This window comes from Mytilus californianus, unplaced genomic scaffold, assembly GCF_021869535.1.
Source record: "Mytilus californianus isolate M0D057914Y unplaced genomic scaffold, xbMytCali1.0.p SCAF_8, whole genome shotgun sequence".
Classification (NCBI taxonomy): domain Eukaryota; kingdom Metazoa; phylum Mollusca; class Bivalvia; order Mytilida; family Mytilidae; genus Mytilus; species Mytilus californianus.
The window spans coordinates 108,360,559-108,378,645 of record NW_026262734.1 but is presented as its reverse complement, the minus strand read 5'-3'; the positions used below and the strand labels follow the sequence as shown (position 1 = coordinate 108,378,645).

The 18,087-nt window shown below is 32.5% G+C and overlaps 1 protein-coding gene across 2 annotated transcripts; it reads right to left on the bottom strand.

Annotated features, from left to right (window-relative positions):
* Positions 1-3,716: 3,716 nt before the first annotated feature.
* LOC127711511 (caspase-3-like) lies at positions 3,717-17,806 on the bottom strand. Of its 2 annotated transcripts, none has more exons than XM_052217593.1 (9): positions 17,733-17,806; positions 15,369-15,507; positions 13,583-13,763; positions 12,781-12,827; positions 10,148-10,318; positions 8,882-9,104; positions 7,717-7,881; positions 7,132-7,241; positions 3,717-4,323 (listed from the first exon to the last, which is right to left on the bottom strand). In XM_052217593.1, exons 2-9 carry the CDS (start codon positions 15,495-15,497, stop codon positions 4,180-4,182), a joined length of 1,170 nt encoding a protein of 389 aa, XP_052073553.1. In that variant the 5' UTR covers positions 15,498-15,507; positions 17,733-17,806; the 3' UTR covers positions 3,717-4,179. The 2 variants fall into 2 exon arrangements, with proteins under 2 accessions (XP_052073553.1, XP_052073552.1); XM_052217592.1 differs by lacking the exon at positions 12,781-12,827 and adding an exon at positions 12,431-12,531 and having other exon boundaries at positions 17,733-17,805.
* Between the last annotated feature and the right edge of the window lie 281 nt (positions 17,807-18,087).

The following is an 18,087-nucleotide window of genomic DNA, read 5'->3' as shown; positions in this document are numbered from 1 at the left end:
ATATATCGGTCATCGTTTCCGTTGAATTACTACAGTTATTTACATGTTATCAAGTTAAAAAGTAGATAGATGTTTTTTTTAATTCTTTATATATAAAGAATTAGTGAGCTTTTCTCATCATTTGTCGTCCGTCGTCCATCCTACCTTAACTTTTACTAAAATATTTTTCCTTAAAATTACTGAGCCAGTTTTCACCAAACTTTGCAACAATAACTATGAGGATAGTTCGATGATCCCGCCTACAAACCAAAAGTACTGACGTGGTTGAAAATAAAAAAAATGTTCTGATATCATACTGAAAACATCTTGCGCTTTTGTCTAATACCTAACAAATTTATGGAAGATAGATAGAAACTTTTAAGAGCAGAAATAATCATCAATTTAAGGCCTTTGTGCATCAACAATGGACAATCGCCAAATATGATTTATGACAAAACTCAATTTTTATTGCTGATCAAATTTTTAGGTTTATAGTTTCTCTCACCTTAAGGCAAAAAACATACACAAAGGTAACAACATCGTCATTTAAGGGCAATCACACATAGGAAGTGTCTGCAAACGATTTCGTCAAATTTTGACTTATTTGTAGATATTATCTAAGAAGTTAGCAATATCCTTTAACTTTACCTTCCGCTATGATGATGTTCTAAAATTTGGTGACTATGTTGAACGAATCTATCCCATCGAACTAGAGATAAAGGATACTACAGATACAGTTAAGTCTGCCTCATATCTTGACTTACATCTAGAAATTGACAATGAGGGTCGGTTGAAAACAAAACTTTAAGACAATAGAGATGATTTCAGCTTCCCAATTGTGAACTTTCCATTTCTATGTAGCAACATTCCAGCAGCGCCTGCATACGGAGTATATATCTCCCAATTGATACGATATTCCCGGGCTTGTATTTCCTATCATGATTTCCTTGATAGAGGATTTCTGCTCACAAGGAAGCTATTAAACCAAGAGTTCCAAATGGTGAAGTTGAAATCATCATTTCGTAAATTTTACGGACGCCATCACGAGTTGGTTGACCGTTATGGAATAACCGTTTCACAGATGATATCGGATATGTTCCTTATGTCGTAACTATACAATACCCTTCCCTTTTCACGAATGTGACCTACCGAATTATACTATTTACCGGATTTGTAATAACATAAGCAACACGACGGGTGCCACATGTGGAGCAGGATCTGCTTACCCTTCCGGAGCACCTGAGATCACCCCCAGTTTTTGGTGGGATTCGTGTTGCTTAGTCTTTAGTTTTCTATGATTTGTCTTCTGTACTATTATTTGTCTGTTTGTCTTTTTATTTTTAGCCATGGCGTTGTCAGTTTATTTTCAATCTATGAGTTTGAATGTCCCTCTGGTATCTTTCGTCCCTCTCTTGTCAATCATATTTGCCTATCAAATGTCTACCCATCTTTTATTTTTTTCAAGAAAATAAACAAAAACAATTAATTTAGTATACATCGCTATTACAGAGCAATAACTATTATCAATTAGCTACTCTTTTTTTCTGTTTACAGATTCTCAATCTCCTTTTTTTAGTTTTTGTCCAAATTGTTGATCTGACAACTAGGGTTTATCTCAAAACGTAGTTTGTCCTTCAACAATCTTTTGAAAGTTTTAAAGAACTGTGAGTTGCCCATCATAAGGGAGGGTATACCCTTCACCACCATATTTAATTACGCCACATTCTCTGTTAACGAAATGTAATTACGCTAGGCCATCAACAATGAGGAAAAACAATACCATATAAGAGTCGGCAATAAAAGGCTCCGACATGAAAAATGTGAAAACGAAAAAACTAACGGCCTAATTAATAACTAAAAGCTCCTCACTTGGGACACGCACATGAATAATGTAGCAGGGTTAAGCATATGTGTTAGCGCTCTACCCTCTCCTCACTTGGAATAGTTGTGTTATATAGCAACAAAATAAATGCATCTTACAAAAACAGACCGACGTGGCAGAGTATTCCTACATCTGAGAGTACTTGCATCTACTCACAGCGTTCAAAGAACAACAAATAAAAAAGGTATCTCAGACGAATATGTCAATCAGAAAACATCCATTCCATAAGATTTAACTAAATTGCACAATTAACTATAAACACCTTTTTGTTGGCTTCTTTGTAAAAAATATTGGTATGTTTTTTTTTATTGTTTTCAGTCAGTTGTTTTGTACATCTATGATGTATGATTGCACAATTTTAGCTGCTTGATCAAAAATATTGTCACGAAAAACAAATTTAAATTATGTCTGCATTGTTGCTGACCTCATTTGATTAATATGTCAGAACTGAATTTGAGTCTAAGATTGTTCATCTAAACGACGCAAATGCTTTAAATATATGTCACATTGTAGTTCATGAAAATACCATTTTGTAACGTTCCTCGATAAAAGTTATTGGCCGTATTTAATCACTGCTTCTATAAATGCAAGGCAACGTTCTAATGGAATACATTAAAAATAAATAAAGAGACCGTTTTCTAAAATAAAATTAAGTAAATCATATTTTAGCATGCGAAATAGGTGAAAGGATAAGAATGATAGATGAACGATTACGACTAAAAAAAAAGAAAATGACCATTCCTATCAAAAATGAACTAAAGACTTATGACTGAAGAATATAATAAAAAAAAAACAAAGCTGATCACATATGCCCAATTAATCGTTCCTCTTTTAACCATTACCTTTACATTTAAGCAATGTTTTTGTTTAGAATAAAAGCTTACTAACGCCGTGACTGAAATGGACTGACCAACTTATATTTAATTGTTTCATTTTTGTGCTTAATTTTTATGTATATAATTAAACCATAGCCGTGAAGTCGCCTATTCATTTACCGTGATTTCTTTTTCTAAAATCAACACTTCCTAAATCGGTTGCTGAAATGTACTCACCAAATTATATTCAATTGTTTTCTTTGTGTGATTAAATTCGTTAAGTTTGAATCAGCTATTTTACTGATTTCTGTTCAGTAACGGAATAAATTTAAAAACTAACGTTTAATATTTGTAGTTTTTATATGCCTTCACTACGAATTGAACCTTACCTTGAAAAATTTCACTGACATCGACACATCAATGAAACCGCTCGGCTGTCAATGGGTTGCAGTTTAGATGGCTATTTCATATATATAAAGGAACATACTATACATATCGGTACAACAGACACACAGGGCTTGTACTTTTATATACACAGAAAAAACAATCGTATAGTATATGTTGGTAGCCGCGAGGTTAAGATCAATGAATTATAAAGTCAAGTTAGAAGTGAAGACTTGTGGGTTAAGGCTCGAATCCCTGGTTTCTATTTGTTTATTCCAAGCCTATAGTATTTCCTATTTTCTTATTTTGTACGTTATTGTGATTATTTTTCGTAAAACTAGTGGGTTTTCACGTTTGTAGCATTCAATTTGTCTAGTATGGTTTTATAAATATTGTATAATCTTAAAAATACACAAAACACAACATGGAAAACTAAAGACTAAGCAACATGAACTCCACTAAAAACGGGGTGCTCTCAGATGCTAACATAGTAACATAGTAACAGTGTTGTTTAAACTCACTTACAATACCTTCTTAATAATAAGCGGCTTATGGTTTTTTTTTAACAAAACAGAGTTTATCAATTGTATCTATAATACATATATAGTTAGAAAAAAATGTACTGAATTAAATGACTTTAAGACTTTAACAGCATTTTGACCATTATATTTTTATTTTGATAAATATATATATATAATGAGTAAAATTACATTCGTAAATAAGATACACACCGGAACAATGGACACACATGGCTTAATTTTGTAAATTTTAGATTATATTCAGATTCAATATATTTCAATGGATATGTCAGTACAGTAAGTTCTCAATTTTTAAACAAGCAAAGACTTTGTCAGATGATGTTTCAATTTTTTGTTTCTTGATGAAATAAAAAAAATATTGAACTGGTCAGAATATTTGCATTACTATAAAAGAACAAAGCTTCTTAAATACTATTTGGATTACAATATCCCCAAATCTTGTATGAAAATGTCGAATAATAAATTGAAACCATGTATATGATATGTATATGTTGATTACATTTACAAAACATGCCAAACCATATAATAATTTTTTTTATCAGTATCTTCTTTTGACAGCCAAATACATTGTTGATGTCGTTCATTCATTGAAGAACTGAGGTGATTCACCATAAACACCGGGAAAGAAGTAAAATTTCTTCCTCAGATTTGATTTAACCTCCGATACAGTTAGCTTCTGTTCATATAAAGCTGAACCTTTTCCTTTTGCGACTAATCTGTTTACCTAAAAACAAAAACCATCATAATTTTATAGATCCCGTAAAGTGATAAGAAGATCATGTAAACCGATCTCTGTGTAGTTCTTTTCATCTCCTATCAAATTATTAATGTTTACATTCCAGAATGGTAGACCAAGAAATACTTCTCAATGCAAAATACAACAAAATAAAAAAATATGTCACGACGATTTGCTGTATTTTTCGGAAGACCGTGTGCAGTAGTGGACTGTAAATATGAGGACTAGTTAGTTTTATGCAGAAAAATTTCAGTCAGATTATAAAAAGGGTTTCCCTGATAATCTGATGTTTGGAACCAAAATGCTTCATCAATCAGCATAGCATTCCTTGATATGTTTTTGAGCTTTTACGACAAAGGTAAAAGTATCTCCTTTCGATTTTTGCAAAACAGATATAAAAATGTATCAGTCGTCCAACTGTCCGTATCACCCTGCTCAGGTCTTAAGAAATTTCACATCACGGCTTTGTGAAGTCAAATACGATGATCCGTCTTTAATAACTTTGACACAGACATATATCATTGATGTCATAATGAATGAACCAAAGTTTTAATCTGACCCAAACTTATCAAATCCTCTTTCAATTTGCTGTTGAAACAAAGAAAACACTTGTTTTTATCATGACAAATACGCAAATTAAACCCGATTAATTGATCAGCTGGTTGTCTGCATTTTTGTACTGTTATATGTGAGCGTCGCGATGCAATATGGAGCATTTTTGAACTCATCCGCTGCGTTTACTCGACAAAATGTTTCACAGTGTGGCTCGCAGCTGATATTTACAATACCAATATGCAGACAACCTGATAATCGATACCTATACAACTATCTAATGAATCTTATTTTACTGACTTTTGACATCGACAACAGTCGTTTCTTCACTATAAATAGTCTTTGTTATATCTTGATATAAATAATACCGAGAAGGTAAGTTATTGGTCACTATGTTACCAAATATATAATTTCCCTTATCAACTGCTCGACACAATATAAAATTCAATCAATGAACACAATACGCTTCATATGGCACATATAATTTATAAAAGATTCTATCTTTTACATAGAAAATAGTATTTCACCAGACATTCGATGTTGGTCTCAAATAAGGTAAATAGTAAAAATTAAAGTAACTGTCTTTTTTGGAGTAAATAAACTTGAACTTATTTAAACTCTAACAACAAAACATTATTAACGATTTCTTTCTGTTTCTTTCTGTTTTAATATTCTTGAATATTCATTTGAATGCAAAAGGGGCAGTCATAATTACATAAATTGAAGCAGGGCTGACACCACCATGTTGCAATACAGACAACATACAAAAAAGAAGTCCACAAAAGGTATAATAAGAAAAATACCGAACTCCAAGGAAAATTCAAAACGGAAAGTCACTTAACAAAAGGCAAATGCTAAAACACATCAAACAAATGTAAAAAACAACTGTCTTATTCATAACTTGGTACAGGCGTTTCTTAATGTAGAAAATGGTGGAATAAAAATGGTTTTGAAGCTAGCGAACCTCTCACTTGTATGACTCTAGCATAAAACCCATTATATTGACAACAATGTGTGATCAAAACAAACATCGAAGTTGGAGAACAACAGTTAGCATTGTGTTATAATCTTACGCACTAAATATAAAACCAACTATGTCAACAAAGAAAAACAAAATGGCATGTAGACACTACATAGACAAAGCATTTAAGCAAAAATAATAGACAAGAATACAAAAAATTACCATAGCACAATAACACAATGGCGGCATGCATAAATAATAATTCATGCCAAAAGGATATTACCAAAAATAAATGGACTAAACAATAAAGGTTAAAAATATAGAATGACAAATAAAAATAACACTATAACACGTAATTAAGATGATAAAAAGTAAAATCACAAAAATACTGAACTCCGAGGAAAATTCAATCGGAAAGTCCCTAATCACATGGCAAAATCAAATGACAAAACACATCAAACGAATGGACAACAACTGTCATATTCCTGACTTGGTACAGGCATTTTCAAATGTAGAAAATGGTGGATTGAACCTGGTTTTATAGCGCTAAACCTCTCACTTGTACGACAGTCTTATCAAATTCAAACAACCTCAGTACCTAAAATCTAAACTTCAGGACAATCATGTATGATTTGTGAAGTCAATACGGAATATTTGTCAACAATATCTTGGTATCTTTAATTTATTTTTTTTTTACAAAAAGGGACATTCCTTGACATTACCCTGATTCATCAACTTTCTAGTGAGACGCTGGCAAAATCACACTACAAAAAACTCGGTAGTGTTCAAATATATGACTAACGACAATTGACTATATTCCATTGAAACATGCGACGGCAAATACTTTCTACAGCCTTTGGAAATATCAAGTTCTTTAAAATGCTTTATGTTTCTCAATATGGGAAAGAACTAGTTCATGACATACAAAATATTAATCAGATCAATCGGATATGCCCTTATTTGCCAATATTTAGTCAAGTTTATTGATGTCCTAACTAATTAATTAACACTAACTACTTTCATTCAATTTATAATATATTAAAGAGGGAAACGTGGTGGGATGTTCAATATGACAACAATCTACCAAAGAACCACAGTACAAAGATATAAGTTACTTCGGGTCATCATACAGTTTTCTTTGCCAGAAATTAAATTGGTGTAGCTTAGCTTTACCAAAGTTGAACATAAATCATCAGCGTATTTTCCCAAGTACCCTGTTTCAAAGAACATAATTTGATTTCGAAATGGTTACTTTATTATAGAGACACGTTAAGTATACTAACTCTTATAAGTAGATGTTGCAGCTCTTCACGTTTGGCATGATATTTGAACGTCCAAACAACAGCATTTAAAAACCAGGATCCACTTTCAATATGCCTGTAGGCGGATGTCCCTGACAAAACATTAGGTAAAAAAGACATTATTTTATGCAGACTTAAATATAGCAGAAAATGATTACAAATCATAGCTAAAGTGTGTGGGTTGTATAAGTTGCTTCATGGTTAATGAACTGAACAACGGTTTACTGTATTCATGTTTTAATGAAACGCTGTATTGAAAGCATTTGTTATACAAGTAAGTTTTTTACCATTCATGTCCTTGAAGTTATAGTTACAGTTATACTCATCATAATTATTTACAATGGCTCTTATGTATTCGATATTGTTTATCGTGATTCGATCGCGTAAAGAAATTAGGTCGATGTTAGATTCGCGATGTTGAAGACCCATTGGTGGCTTTCGGCTTTTGTTTTGGCTCTTTAATCGGGTTGTTGTTTTTGTCACATTCTGCATTTCCGTTCTTAATTTTATCTTTTTCAATAATAAACATAGCAATGCTGTTATTGTTTTTTATGTATTCCAAGTTACCTTCTGGTGTTGCATACACAATAAAAAAATCTGCTGAAGGGTGCTTTACTTGTGTTGGCTTTTCATCATGGAACGTTTCTGAATCTAGTTCATCACCAGATTTAGGCTGGATTTTCTGATTTTCCACTTTTACGCAAAGCTCTGCTATTTTGCCCTGATCGGTTACTTGAAATGAAATTGAACATTTACAAAAATGGTTCAAAGATATATATCAGTAACCAATAAGATAACCCGGTCAAATTGAAAAAAAAACCGAACTTCAAATTAAGTTCAAAAAGGTATACTGCACATAGCAATATATCATTTCAATATTCCTTTTTAATAATTGCTTCTAACTCCAAAAATATTACTTCAATTATTTGTTTAAATCGTAATGTTTCTTCCTTATTACCTTTTAACATAAAGGTGCATATATCAGATAACAGTATGTTTACGAAGCAATTAAAAAATTGGCCTCCGTACAACATACAGTACGAACCCGTCAACTTTTTCGCAAAAGTGACAACACTAATCAATGCGATTCATCACCTGATTTCTGGTAATTATGAGTAGAATAATGGTTAAAACATTTAAAGCAGGACCAGATCACTCTTCTGGAACCCCTATACACTTTTCATCATTAATTTGGTGTACAAATCTCATAAATTTCGCAATACGTTGTTCTCGTCTTTGGCAACAAAAATGTCTGACGTAAAAGATACATTTTCGATGTCAAACGTTAACACGAGACATTTGTTAAGTTTTTGTAGGCTTTAGAATTGAATAGAAAGTGTCAAAGAGGACTAGAAACATCCCTATTTTGTTCATAACGAAACACTTAACATATATTCCTGACTTCATAATGATGGAATCCCTTACTTACATACAGGTTAATCGGGGATTAAATGCTGATCGTCGATACCAAACAATACGCAATTATAACTCATGACCGACCTTTAAAAATCGTTCAAATATGATACAATGAACGTCTACAAATATCATCTTGAAGTACAGGAATTTTCATCTTATAAAATCAAACACAGTTATCCCTCTACCACTTCCAGAGTTTGTCCAAGCATATTAGTACCGTTACCAATAGATACTGATAAATTCTCCATAGATATATGACATATATAGCTAAATTCCTAAAATTAATTATCTTTTGCATTTATTCTTATCGTATTACCTCCTCGACAAGCTTGCACAAATACCAATCTTGGTTTGTCATCTAAACCTATGCAATGTTCTGAATCAAAAACGTATGTGAGATCTGATAATTTTATTGGTATGCGGTCGCTTCCGTATATGTAGCCAGATGTTCCATGACTCATGAGGATAAGGACTATACATTCAATGTCCTTCCAGTTCTCTATTTTATTTCTTTCTTTGATTAGAAATTCGAACATTTCCTACAATGATATCGAAAAAAAAAACTTATAAATTAATTTCAAAGAAAATCCTTGGCAAATATTGGAAAAAGTCATCGATTTAGACTGAAGTTTCAAAAAAATGTTGTTAAAATCCCACAATCTCATAAAGAAATTTTTTTTTAGGTCAACAATTCTATAGTGGATACACACATAATTTAAAATGAAAAATCAAAAGTTCAGATCATATTGAATAAATTTTGAACATTTTTTAAGTTGATGTCACCCTAACTTCATTGTAAACTACCTTAACCAAAATCTTTAACCAAATAAATAGTCAATGAAACTTAACCCTAAATAATTTTCAAACATGTTTCAAGTTGATGTGACCCCTATCTTCATGATAAACTACCTTAACCCATATCTTTAACCAAATAAAAATTGAGTGAAACACGAATTTTTGGCATAAATCCCCAATCTTCCCAAATGGAAAACTTGAAAGCCTACGACGAATAAAACTGTTAATACATGAGTAGCTGTATGACCTGTAGACCCGTAAAGTTATCAAAATCTGTCCATGGTCAACTGTGCTTATAAGGTATGAACATTAGTCACTTAATAATTTCGGATATTTATCAACAATAATTTTGGGCGGTATGTTATAATCGTGTCAGCAAAAAAATACTGAATTCTGCTCTAGTTACCTTTTTCGGTTATATCAGTCTCTCAATGTTTGTCTTATGCTTCGGTCTTTAAACATTGTTTCTCGATCATAACCGAAAAGACATTATCAGTGCATGGTGCAGTTACATGTATACCGTTTCTGCTATAACTATCATTGTATTCTTAAAAGTTAAAACACTACAATAAACATCTGTACTACGTTTCATGATACCATGACTACATTATAAACTGCTTTGAACCAAAACTTTACACTGGCACGAGAAAAACATGATAACAGACGGTTTTCCTGAACGGTAAAAGATCCCTTTTGTAATATTCGGATAAAAAAATTCAAAGAATATGTTAAATGCTTTCGTATTGTCCATATTGCATGACGAAAATGGTTAACTTAATAGCCTCACCTTTGCTGGTGTATCTGTCTTTGTTACAACTTCGAAATGCAACTCTTGGAATAAATCTGTCAGATTTTTTACATCAACGTCTGAGCCATGTCTTTCCCAGGTTGAATTTGAAAATTTATTATTCATAATAAAGACCTTTCCTCGTTTTTCCCAACAAAGTCTATAGACATCCTGTTAAAACAAATGTTCTCTAAAATTATTTTGATGTATCGAATGAACAGTTCCCCCTTTTATAAAGCACCTTTCAAATTAAGTTATTTATAAATATAAACAAGAGACCAAAATGACCAACAACAGTACACAAAACACAAGATAGAAAAATATATAAAGACAGAGCAGCACGAATCCCACTCAAAATCCAGAAAATATTTCTTTATAGATTACGAAACGCTTTTCTTAATAGACCTTCATCAGAAACGTCCTACCCTTAACATTTGAAAGGTGCAACAATACGTAGACCCGTTAGGAGCAATATGGCCAAAAGGAACAAATAGGGTCAATTTTTCCTCTGTTATTTGGATACCTTATAGAAATAAGAAGATGTGGTATGATTGCAAAAGCGACAACTATCCCCCATATATTTTTGTTTATTTAAGGCATTCTACATGTATCAAAGGGGAATTTTTTGAAAAAGTATATTACAAATTAAATCAGTACAAAAACACTGATTACTCAGCTGATGATATCTGTAAGTCCCAAAGTAGGACAAATGTTTCCATGCAGTGGAACAAATTCCGTGCTAGTAAATAAAATAACAATCTATAAAAGAGGGTCGAAAGATACCAGAGAGACAGTCATACTCATAGATCGAAAATAAACTGACAACGCCATGGCTAAAAAGAAAAAGACAAACAGACAAAAAATAGAACACAATACACAACATAGAAAACTAAAGACTAAACATAACAAACCCCACCAAAAACTGGGGGTTATCTCAGATGCTCCAGAAGGGAAAGCAGATCCTGTTCCACATGTGGCACCAGTCGTGTTGCTCATGTTATAACAAAACCGGTAAATAGACTAATTCGGTAGGTCATATTCGTGAAAAGGGAAGGGGATTGTAGTTACGAGTTGAGGAACATATCCGATATCATCTGTGAAACGGTAATTCCATAACGGTCAACCAACTCGTGATGGCGTCCGTAACATTTACGAAAGAGTGATTTCAACTTCACCATTTGGAACTCTAAATGTTGCACGTCCCTATCGGTTTTCTAGATTTTCCTTTATCAGGACACTCAAACATAGATATTTGTAAGCAGTGATGAAAAACATCCAAAATTAATGAGGAACTATATGAGCTATATAACCAAAAAGGTTCTGAAAGGTAAAGCCAAAATGCAACTAAAATCAACCATGGCTGACAGAGTTCGAACCTAATTTTATTTAATAATTTCTTTATTTTTCAAGGGGATTAGAAACTTATGTTATAAAACGTGCTATTACCGAATAACTGACTACTGAATTGGTGACACATTAGAGAATTCACTTTCCACCAGAGTGGTATAGACCCATTCATTCAGTTACTGAGAATATTTTGTAATAACGAATCATTTCAAATCACCAGTACCAAAACACTATCTGTGTAGCGGATTGTACACTTGTGTGAATGTTTCTGTATCTGCAGTGTTATCGACACATTAGTTAAAAATAACTTGAGCGCGACTCTTGCGTGACTTTCACCACGTAAATTTAAAATGAAACGTTTGGAAAGTCAGAAACTATAACGATTGTGTTTTCCAGTTTAAAGTCTTAAAGTCAAGTAAAAACTAAAACTCTTAATAGTCAACTTTGATTCCCGGAGTTGCATCCTTTCTTATGTATACTTATTAACTATAAATATACAACTACAAATGTATGATAACTGTTTCATATGTAAATATTGCTCGTTTGATGTATTGTCATTATGAGTTCTATTATGTTTTTTCTTGCATCATATATAAGGATAATATCGTATATAGTTTAACGATATGTTTTACAATTGTGAGGATTATTGTTTGCTGATTTGGTCAACTTTGTTTCGAATAACACAAGAAACATTTTTATTCAATTTACTTAGTACTCATTTTGATTAAGAGATGCAGATTTGTAGCTGACAGATGTTACCAAACTTCGATATAATTTATATGAAAAAGACCAATCAACGCTTCAAATGTTAAATATAAAAATAAGATTCAACATACAATCGTTTTGCCATAAAATATCAAAGCTATTTATATCAAAACATGATAATAATAATTGACTGCAGCAAAGGAAACCACAGTCGCAAAAGTAATTACATACTTCTTTATTATAGTCGTGCAAAAGAGGACTTTTTAGGTCTTTTATTTTAAAAACTCCATGCTCCTCCATGGCTGTTTGTTCAGATTTCTCTGGTGGCCATTCTGAAACACAAGATTTGAACTATGAATTTATACTATACCGTGGTCAAAATAAAAAATAAGGTATGTTAAGGTCTAGAGAGTTTCTTGAAAAAAAACAGATAAACAAAAATACCGAATTCCAAGGTCATTTAAAAACCTGCAACCACAAAACCAAAAACTCGCCTATAAATATACCTGGAACCAATGAAAAACAGCTGTCCTATTCCTGAAATTGATATTCTGACGTGTATGTAAGGGCAAAATACTTACAAAAAGAATATCAGCTTCATGTAATATACCTTTTTCTGTAGCATTATCTGAAAAAAATGTCCAATCTTTCTAAAGCAGTAACGTTGTTGCCATGTTGGAAAATGTGGGAAAATCGTTTATCAATTACTTGTTTTGTTTTAAAAAAAAATGATTTTGAGTGAATGACACAGGATAATCGAGTTTATTGATGGATTGAGTTAATCACCATACATCGACACGTTTAAATACTTAAAGATATTCCTAATTGGTGTAGTTAAAGTCAACCTTCAACCGTTTTGCGGACGCCATCACGAGTTGGTTGAAAATCGGTCTACAGAAGACCTTCTCGGATACATTGGCAGTACAACATTTTACAATCCCGACATCTTTCCTCGAGGAAAGTGACATCACCTAATGAGATTTATCATAGGATTTGAACTTGCATGACTTGTACAGGTGTAGCTGAAACTGCTTACTCTTCATAAGCATATGAGTTTACCCCGCATCAGGTTAGTTATAGAAAGTAATTGTTTATGTTCCAAGAACCAGAGCTAAATACTATTAACGTTCCTTGTTGATATCTGGAAGTTTTTTTGTGAAACAATATATATAAGGCTTAATCTTTATAAAAAACAAATGATATTGAAGAATATTTTGTTAAAACCTAATAACAGTAAAGCAGTATAATATTTGTTTTATTTTTTTTATTATTGAATTTCATACTTTATGCTGTAATATATGTACAGCTTGCTGTTCGGTGTGAGACAAGTTACAAATTGTGACTTGAATGAAGACCAAACGTCCAAAAGCTTATTATTTTTACCTTTTGGGTCATTAAAATTCTCTTTTTGTTCAATAATCTTAGCATAGGGTAGTAACAGATCTGCCAAATGATCATTCCCAGTTTCTTGGAAAGCATTGTAAAGACTTTTAACACTACGTTGACCTCGCCTGTGGAGAGTGTCAAGTATCATTCTGTTCTTCTGTTCTGTCTCAAGTTCTTGCTACAAAACAAATATCCAATCTGTTATAGTAATATGCTTTACAAAGCACAACAATGTTGGCATTCACCTCAAAACCTTACCAAACCTTAAAACAGACTTATCCAGAAGGGATATAGTTACAACACTGTTGTCAAGTCATTCTTTTTGTACCTATTCTGACATCGCACTTGGAATTCTTTAAAACTCTGTTTTACTGTCAAGAGCCTCTGGCCTTTATTTGACTTATGTTTTTAATTTTAGTTCATTTATATGTTTTGGAGTTAAGTATGACGTCCATTTTCACTGAACTAGTACACGTTTTATTTAGGGGCCTGCTGAATTTTTGCATAATTGTATTAAACTTTGATTACTTAATTCTGAATTCGTTTTTCAATCTATCGCCCCTATTCCTTGAAACTGGATATGGACAAAGGAGGCTTGAATACGATCTCTTGTACTTTGTGTTTAAAATGAATATTAAAAGAAGGAACCTTTCCAAATAAAATGGCAATTTCCGTCAAATGTGGTTTTGAGACTCAATCACTCTGGATATTCAATCTTTGTTATATTTCTGTGAAATAGCATGAATTTCAAAACGTACATACATGGTCAAAGGTGGATGTACATATTGAAGAAATAGGGATAATACCGCCATTGTTTCCCCCTATTAGTCTTTGCTAAATTGACACACTTAAAAATGTGTGCAGATTTTGTCTTTTTTTTAAAAAAAAAAGAAATGCTTGTCAAGACTTCAAATGTATCAATATAAAAAAATGATGTAAAATTGAGAATGGAAATGGGGAATGTGTCAAAGAGACAACAACCCGACCATAGAGGAGACAACAGCCGAAGGCAACCAATGGGTCTTCAACGCAGCGAGATAATTCCGCACCCGGAGGCGTCCTTCAGCTGGCCCCTGTAGTATAATTGCAAATGATACAACTCTCCGTAAGAGACAAAATGACACAGAAATTAACAGCTATATGTAACCGTGCGGCCTTCAACAATAAGCCAAGCCAATACCGCATAGTAAGCTATAAAATGCCCCGATATCCAGAACTGAAATACACAGTAAAAATTCCACACAAAAGCTCATTGGATATAAGCAAATAACCATCATCGGAATTACACAAAGCATCTTTCCGTCCGTATTTCTTCTGTAACAAACTAAATAGTAACCAGGTCACCTTAAGTTTTCAATATACTTCATTAAAAACCAAACAATCAAAAATGAATTATGCTTTGAAACATTCAAGATAAAAAAAAAGAGGGCGAAAGATATCAGAGGGACATTCAAACTCATAGATCAAAAATAAACTGACAACGCCGTGGCTACAAAAGAAAAAGACAAATAGACAAACAATAGTACACAAAACACAATATAGGAAAATAAAGACTAAGCCGCAGTAACCAGGAAAACTATCAAAGACTTGTGGTGATATCAGGTGCTCCGGAAAGGTAAGCAGATCCTGCTCCACACGTGGCACCCGTCGTGTTGCTCATGTTATTACAACCCCGGTAAAAAGTCTAATTCGGTAGGTCACATTCGTGAAAAGGATATAAGTTTATGACTCAAAATACTTGTACCGAAAATGTGTAAAATACAAAAAGTACAAAATATCTTACTTGTACTCCATCTCTCATTTCCTCTGTAAACACTCTATCGCTAAAAAGACAGCCAGCCACATCGTTTGGATTGGCTAAATTCCTTACAATCTCTACTCTATTTTTTGCAAAAGCCTTTTTCCAATCCATGGTTGATCGACTAGAAAAAAAGTAAAAAGTAAACGGATTTTTGTCAGTGCACTTCATAAGTCAAAAGTAAACCGATATCCGATCATAAGTGTAATAAACATTTTTGTGAGTCATATTTGTTTTTTTTTTGTGTTGCTTCGACAAACCGTATGAAATTACCAAATGTGGAAAGTTAAAATGAGTATACGGTGCTCTTTTCATTAAAGGATTCATAATTTGATACACTAAAGCACTGGTCAATTTAAACAGATAGAATTTATAAAATTGTTCTTTGATAGTAACTACGATGCTAAGGGTTGGTTGTTTGTTAGCAAAAGCGTGGAAGTCTTACGACTGGAGTTCTAGTATCCTTTCATTGATATTACTTTGTATATTAAATCAACTCAATTTTCAACTTGACGGAATAAAAGAAGGTGGGTCTAGGAATCTTTGATAAAAAACAACTGTTCATTTTCAGTCTATTTATTGAATAAAATTAACATTTACATGACTATCTATAAACTTTTCATGTGTAAAAACAATATTTTTCAAAAGGCGACGAACAAGCAATATGTCCAAAAAAAATAGATCAGCAGCCTGTGTTCCAAATTTCCGTTAACAACAGTCTGCATTACAACAAAACTTGCAAAGAATCTACGGTTAACGAGGGCATTGTTCCCCTCCTATTTATCCATTTGTTTGACAACTTTTTGAGAAAGTGGTCCAGAAGGAAACTTGCAAGTAGTTTATCTATATATCTCATTTTGTTATAATCTCCATTAGTCGATGCAACTGCTGGTGGAGTTTTAATTCCCATAGTGTATCATCAGCACAGTTTTAAGCACTTCTGTGTTGACTTGGGCTATCATTGATATGTTCATAATAATTTATAAATTAACTGCTTACATAACTTTCAATTTTTAAAATGTTAAGGCTTTTATACCTCAGGAATAGATAACCTAAGCTGTATTTGGCAAAACTTTTAGGAATTTTTGGTCGTCAAAGCGCTTCAACTTCGTACTTTATTTTGACTTTTTATCTTTTTTTTATTCGAGCGTCACTGGTGAGTCTGGCGCAAATATGAAATGTCAATCCTGGTATCTATGATCATTTTATTCATATCGATGAATATCGATTACATCCTATTAGTAGTTGGTAACCATAAACGATACAAAATGATTTTTGAGCTGAATGAATGTTGAGATTAGGGATGAATGCATGATGACTGCTTGTTCCAAGATTGTGAATGAAAAGACAAAATGGCTTTACCATATCTTTGTTAAGGGGATACCATTTTTTTATTATCTGAACCCCCTCCTCAACCCCTTATTACAATTGAATGCAACTTTCTAGCATTCTTTGCATAATATTGAATATATATTACTATTGTGCACCTCCTATTTTGAGTTTTGATCAGAATGATAATCACGATTTCCTTTAGCAAAACATTACATACTTCAGTACGCATTTCAATACCCTTTCAAAAATCGCAAACTAGAAATTGAAAAATTTTCTCTGAAATTGCATCATATAAAGCCATTGTGCACATCTTTTTTTTTCTTTTAGTGGGACGTGGGGCATATAAATTTCTATGAATTATCCATATATGTATCTCCATAGGGGAGGCCAGGGGACCCCGACCCCCCCTTTCCACAAATCCGGCTCTAAAGGCAACAGAAATTAACCAATGTTAACTTTCCGGGGTCGAATACGATCCTGGAAAAATGGTAGATTTGCTTGTTCATTGATGTTAGAGATGCATGTTGGTCTATGTGTCATCTATTTGTCAGTGATTAATATTTTATGTAGTTTGTTCTTTCATTCCGTGTTGCCGTGTTACATGCGTGGGATGAAATACAATTTCTATTTTTATGTATATAATTCTTGGAAAATGTAGATATGAAAGATAACATAATATAACAATAAATATCAATAATAATTTCGAATTTAAAGTTATGAACAATGCCCATGATAACACCTCCTTTTCCACAAAAAAAAACATATTCTAATGTTTAAATGTGAAACTGTATTTAATGAAAATCGGAATGATTGGACGTATTTTCCTCGATTAAGTAAACCATGTAAACAATACAATGCCGAAAAAGATTTCACTTGTCCTTCGGTACTATCAGTATTTTGAAGGTAAAGAAACAAAATTACATTAGGGAACTTCTCTGCATATGAATAAATGTAGTAACTTTGTTTACGTTCTCGTTTTATTACACATTTTTGACAGATCAATAAACATATACTTACATTTTGTACACCTACACAATTAACTTCCTCATTCAGCCATAGAGAAATCTATTTTACCCGTATATAGGTCATTGTCTCCGATCAAGGATTTTGAAAAAATAAAAGAATGACAGAAAACGCCTGAAATTTATTTATGTATATCTCGAATACTACTAGACTTCTCTTATGTGAAAAAAAATCAATTTCCTTCTTTTTGTTTATCATGTTTATGTTGTTATTGTATTGAGTAAAATTTCTGGTTGTAATAAAAAGTATGTATTATTTAAAGTTTACAGTTTAACTTGAAAAATTTATGTGGTATATTTGTACGTAATCTTGTTTTTGTTTTTCATTATTGTCTTTCCATTCGACCTTT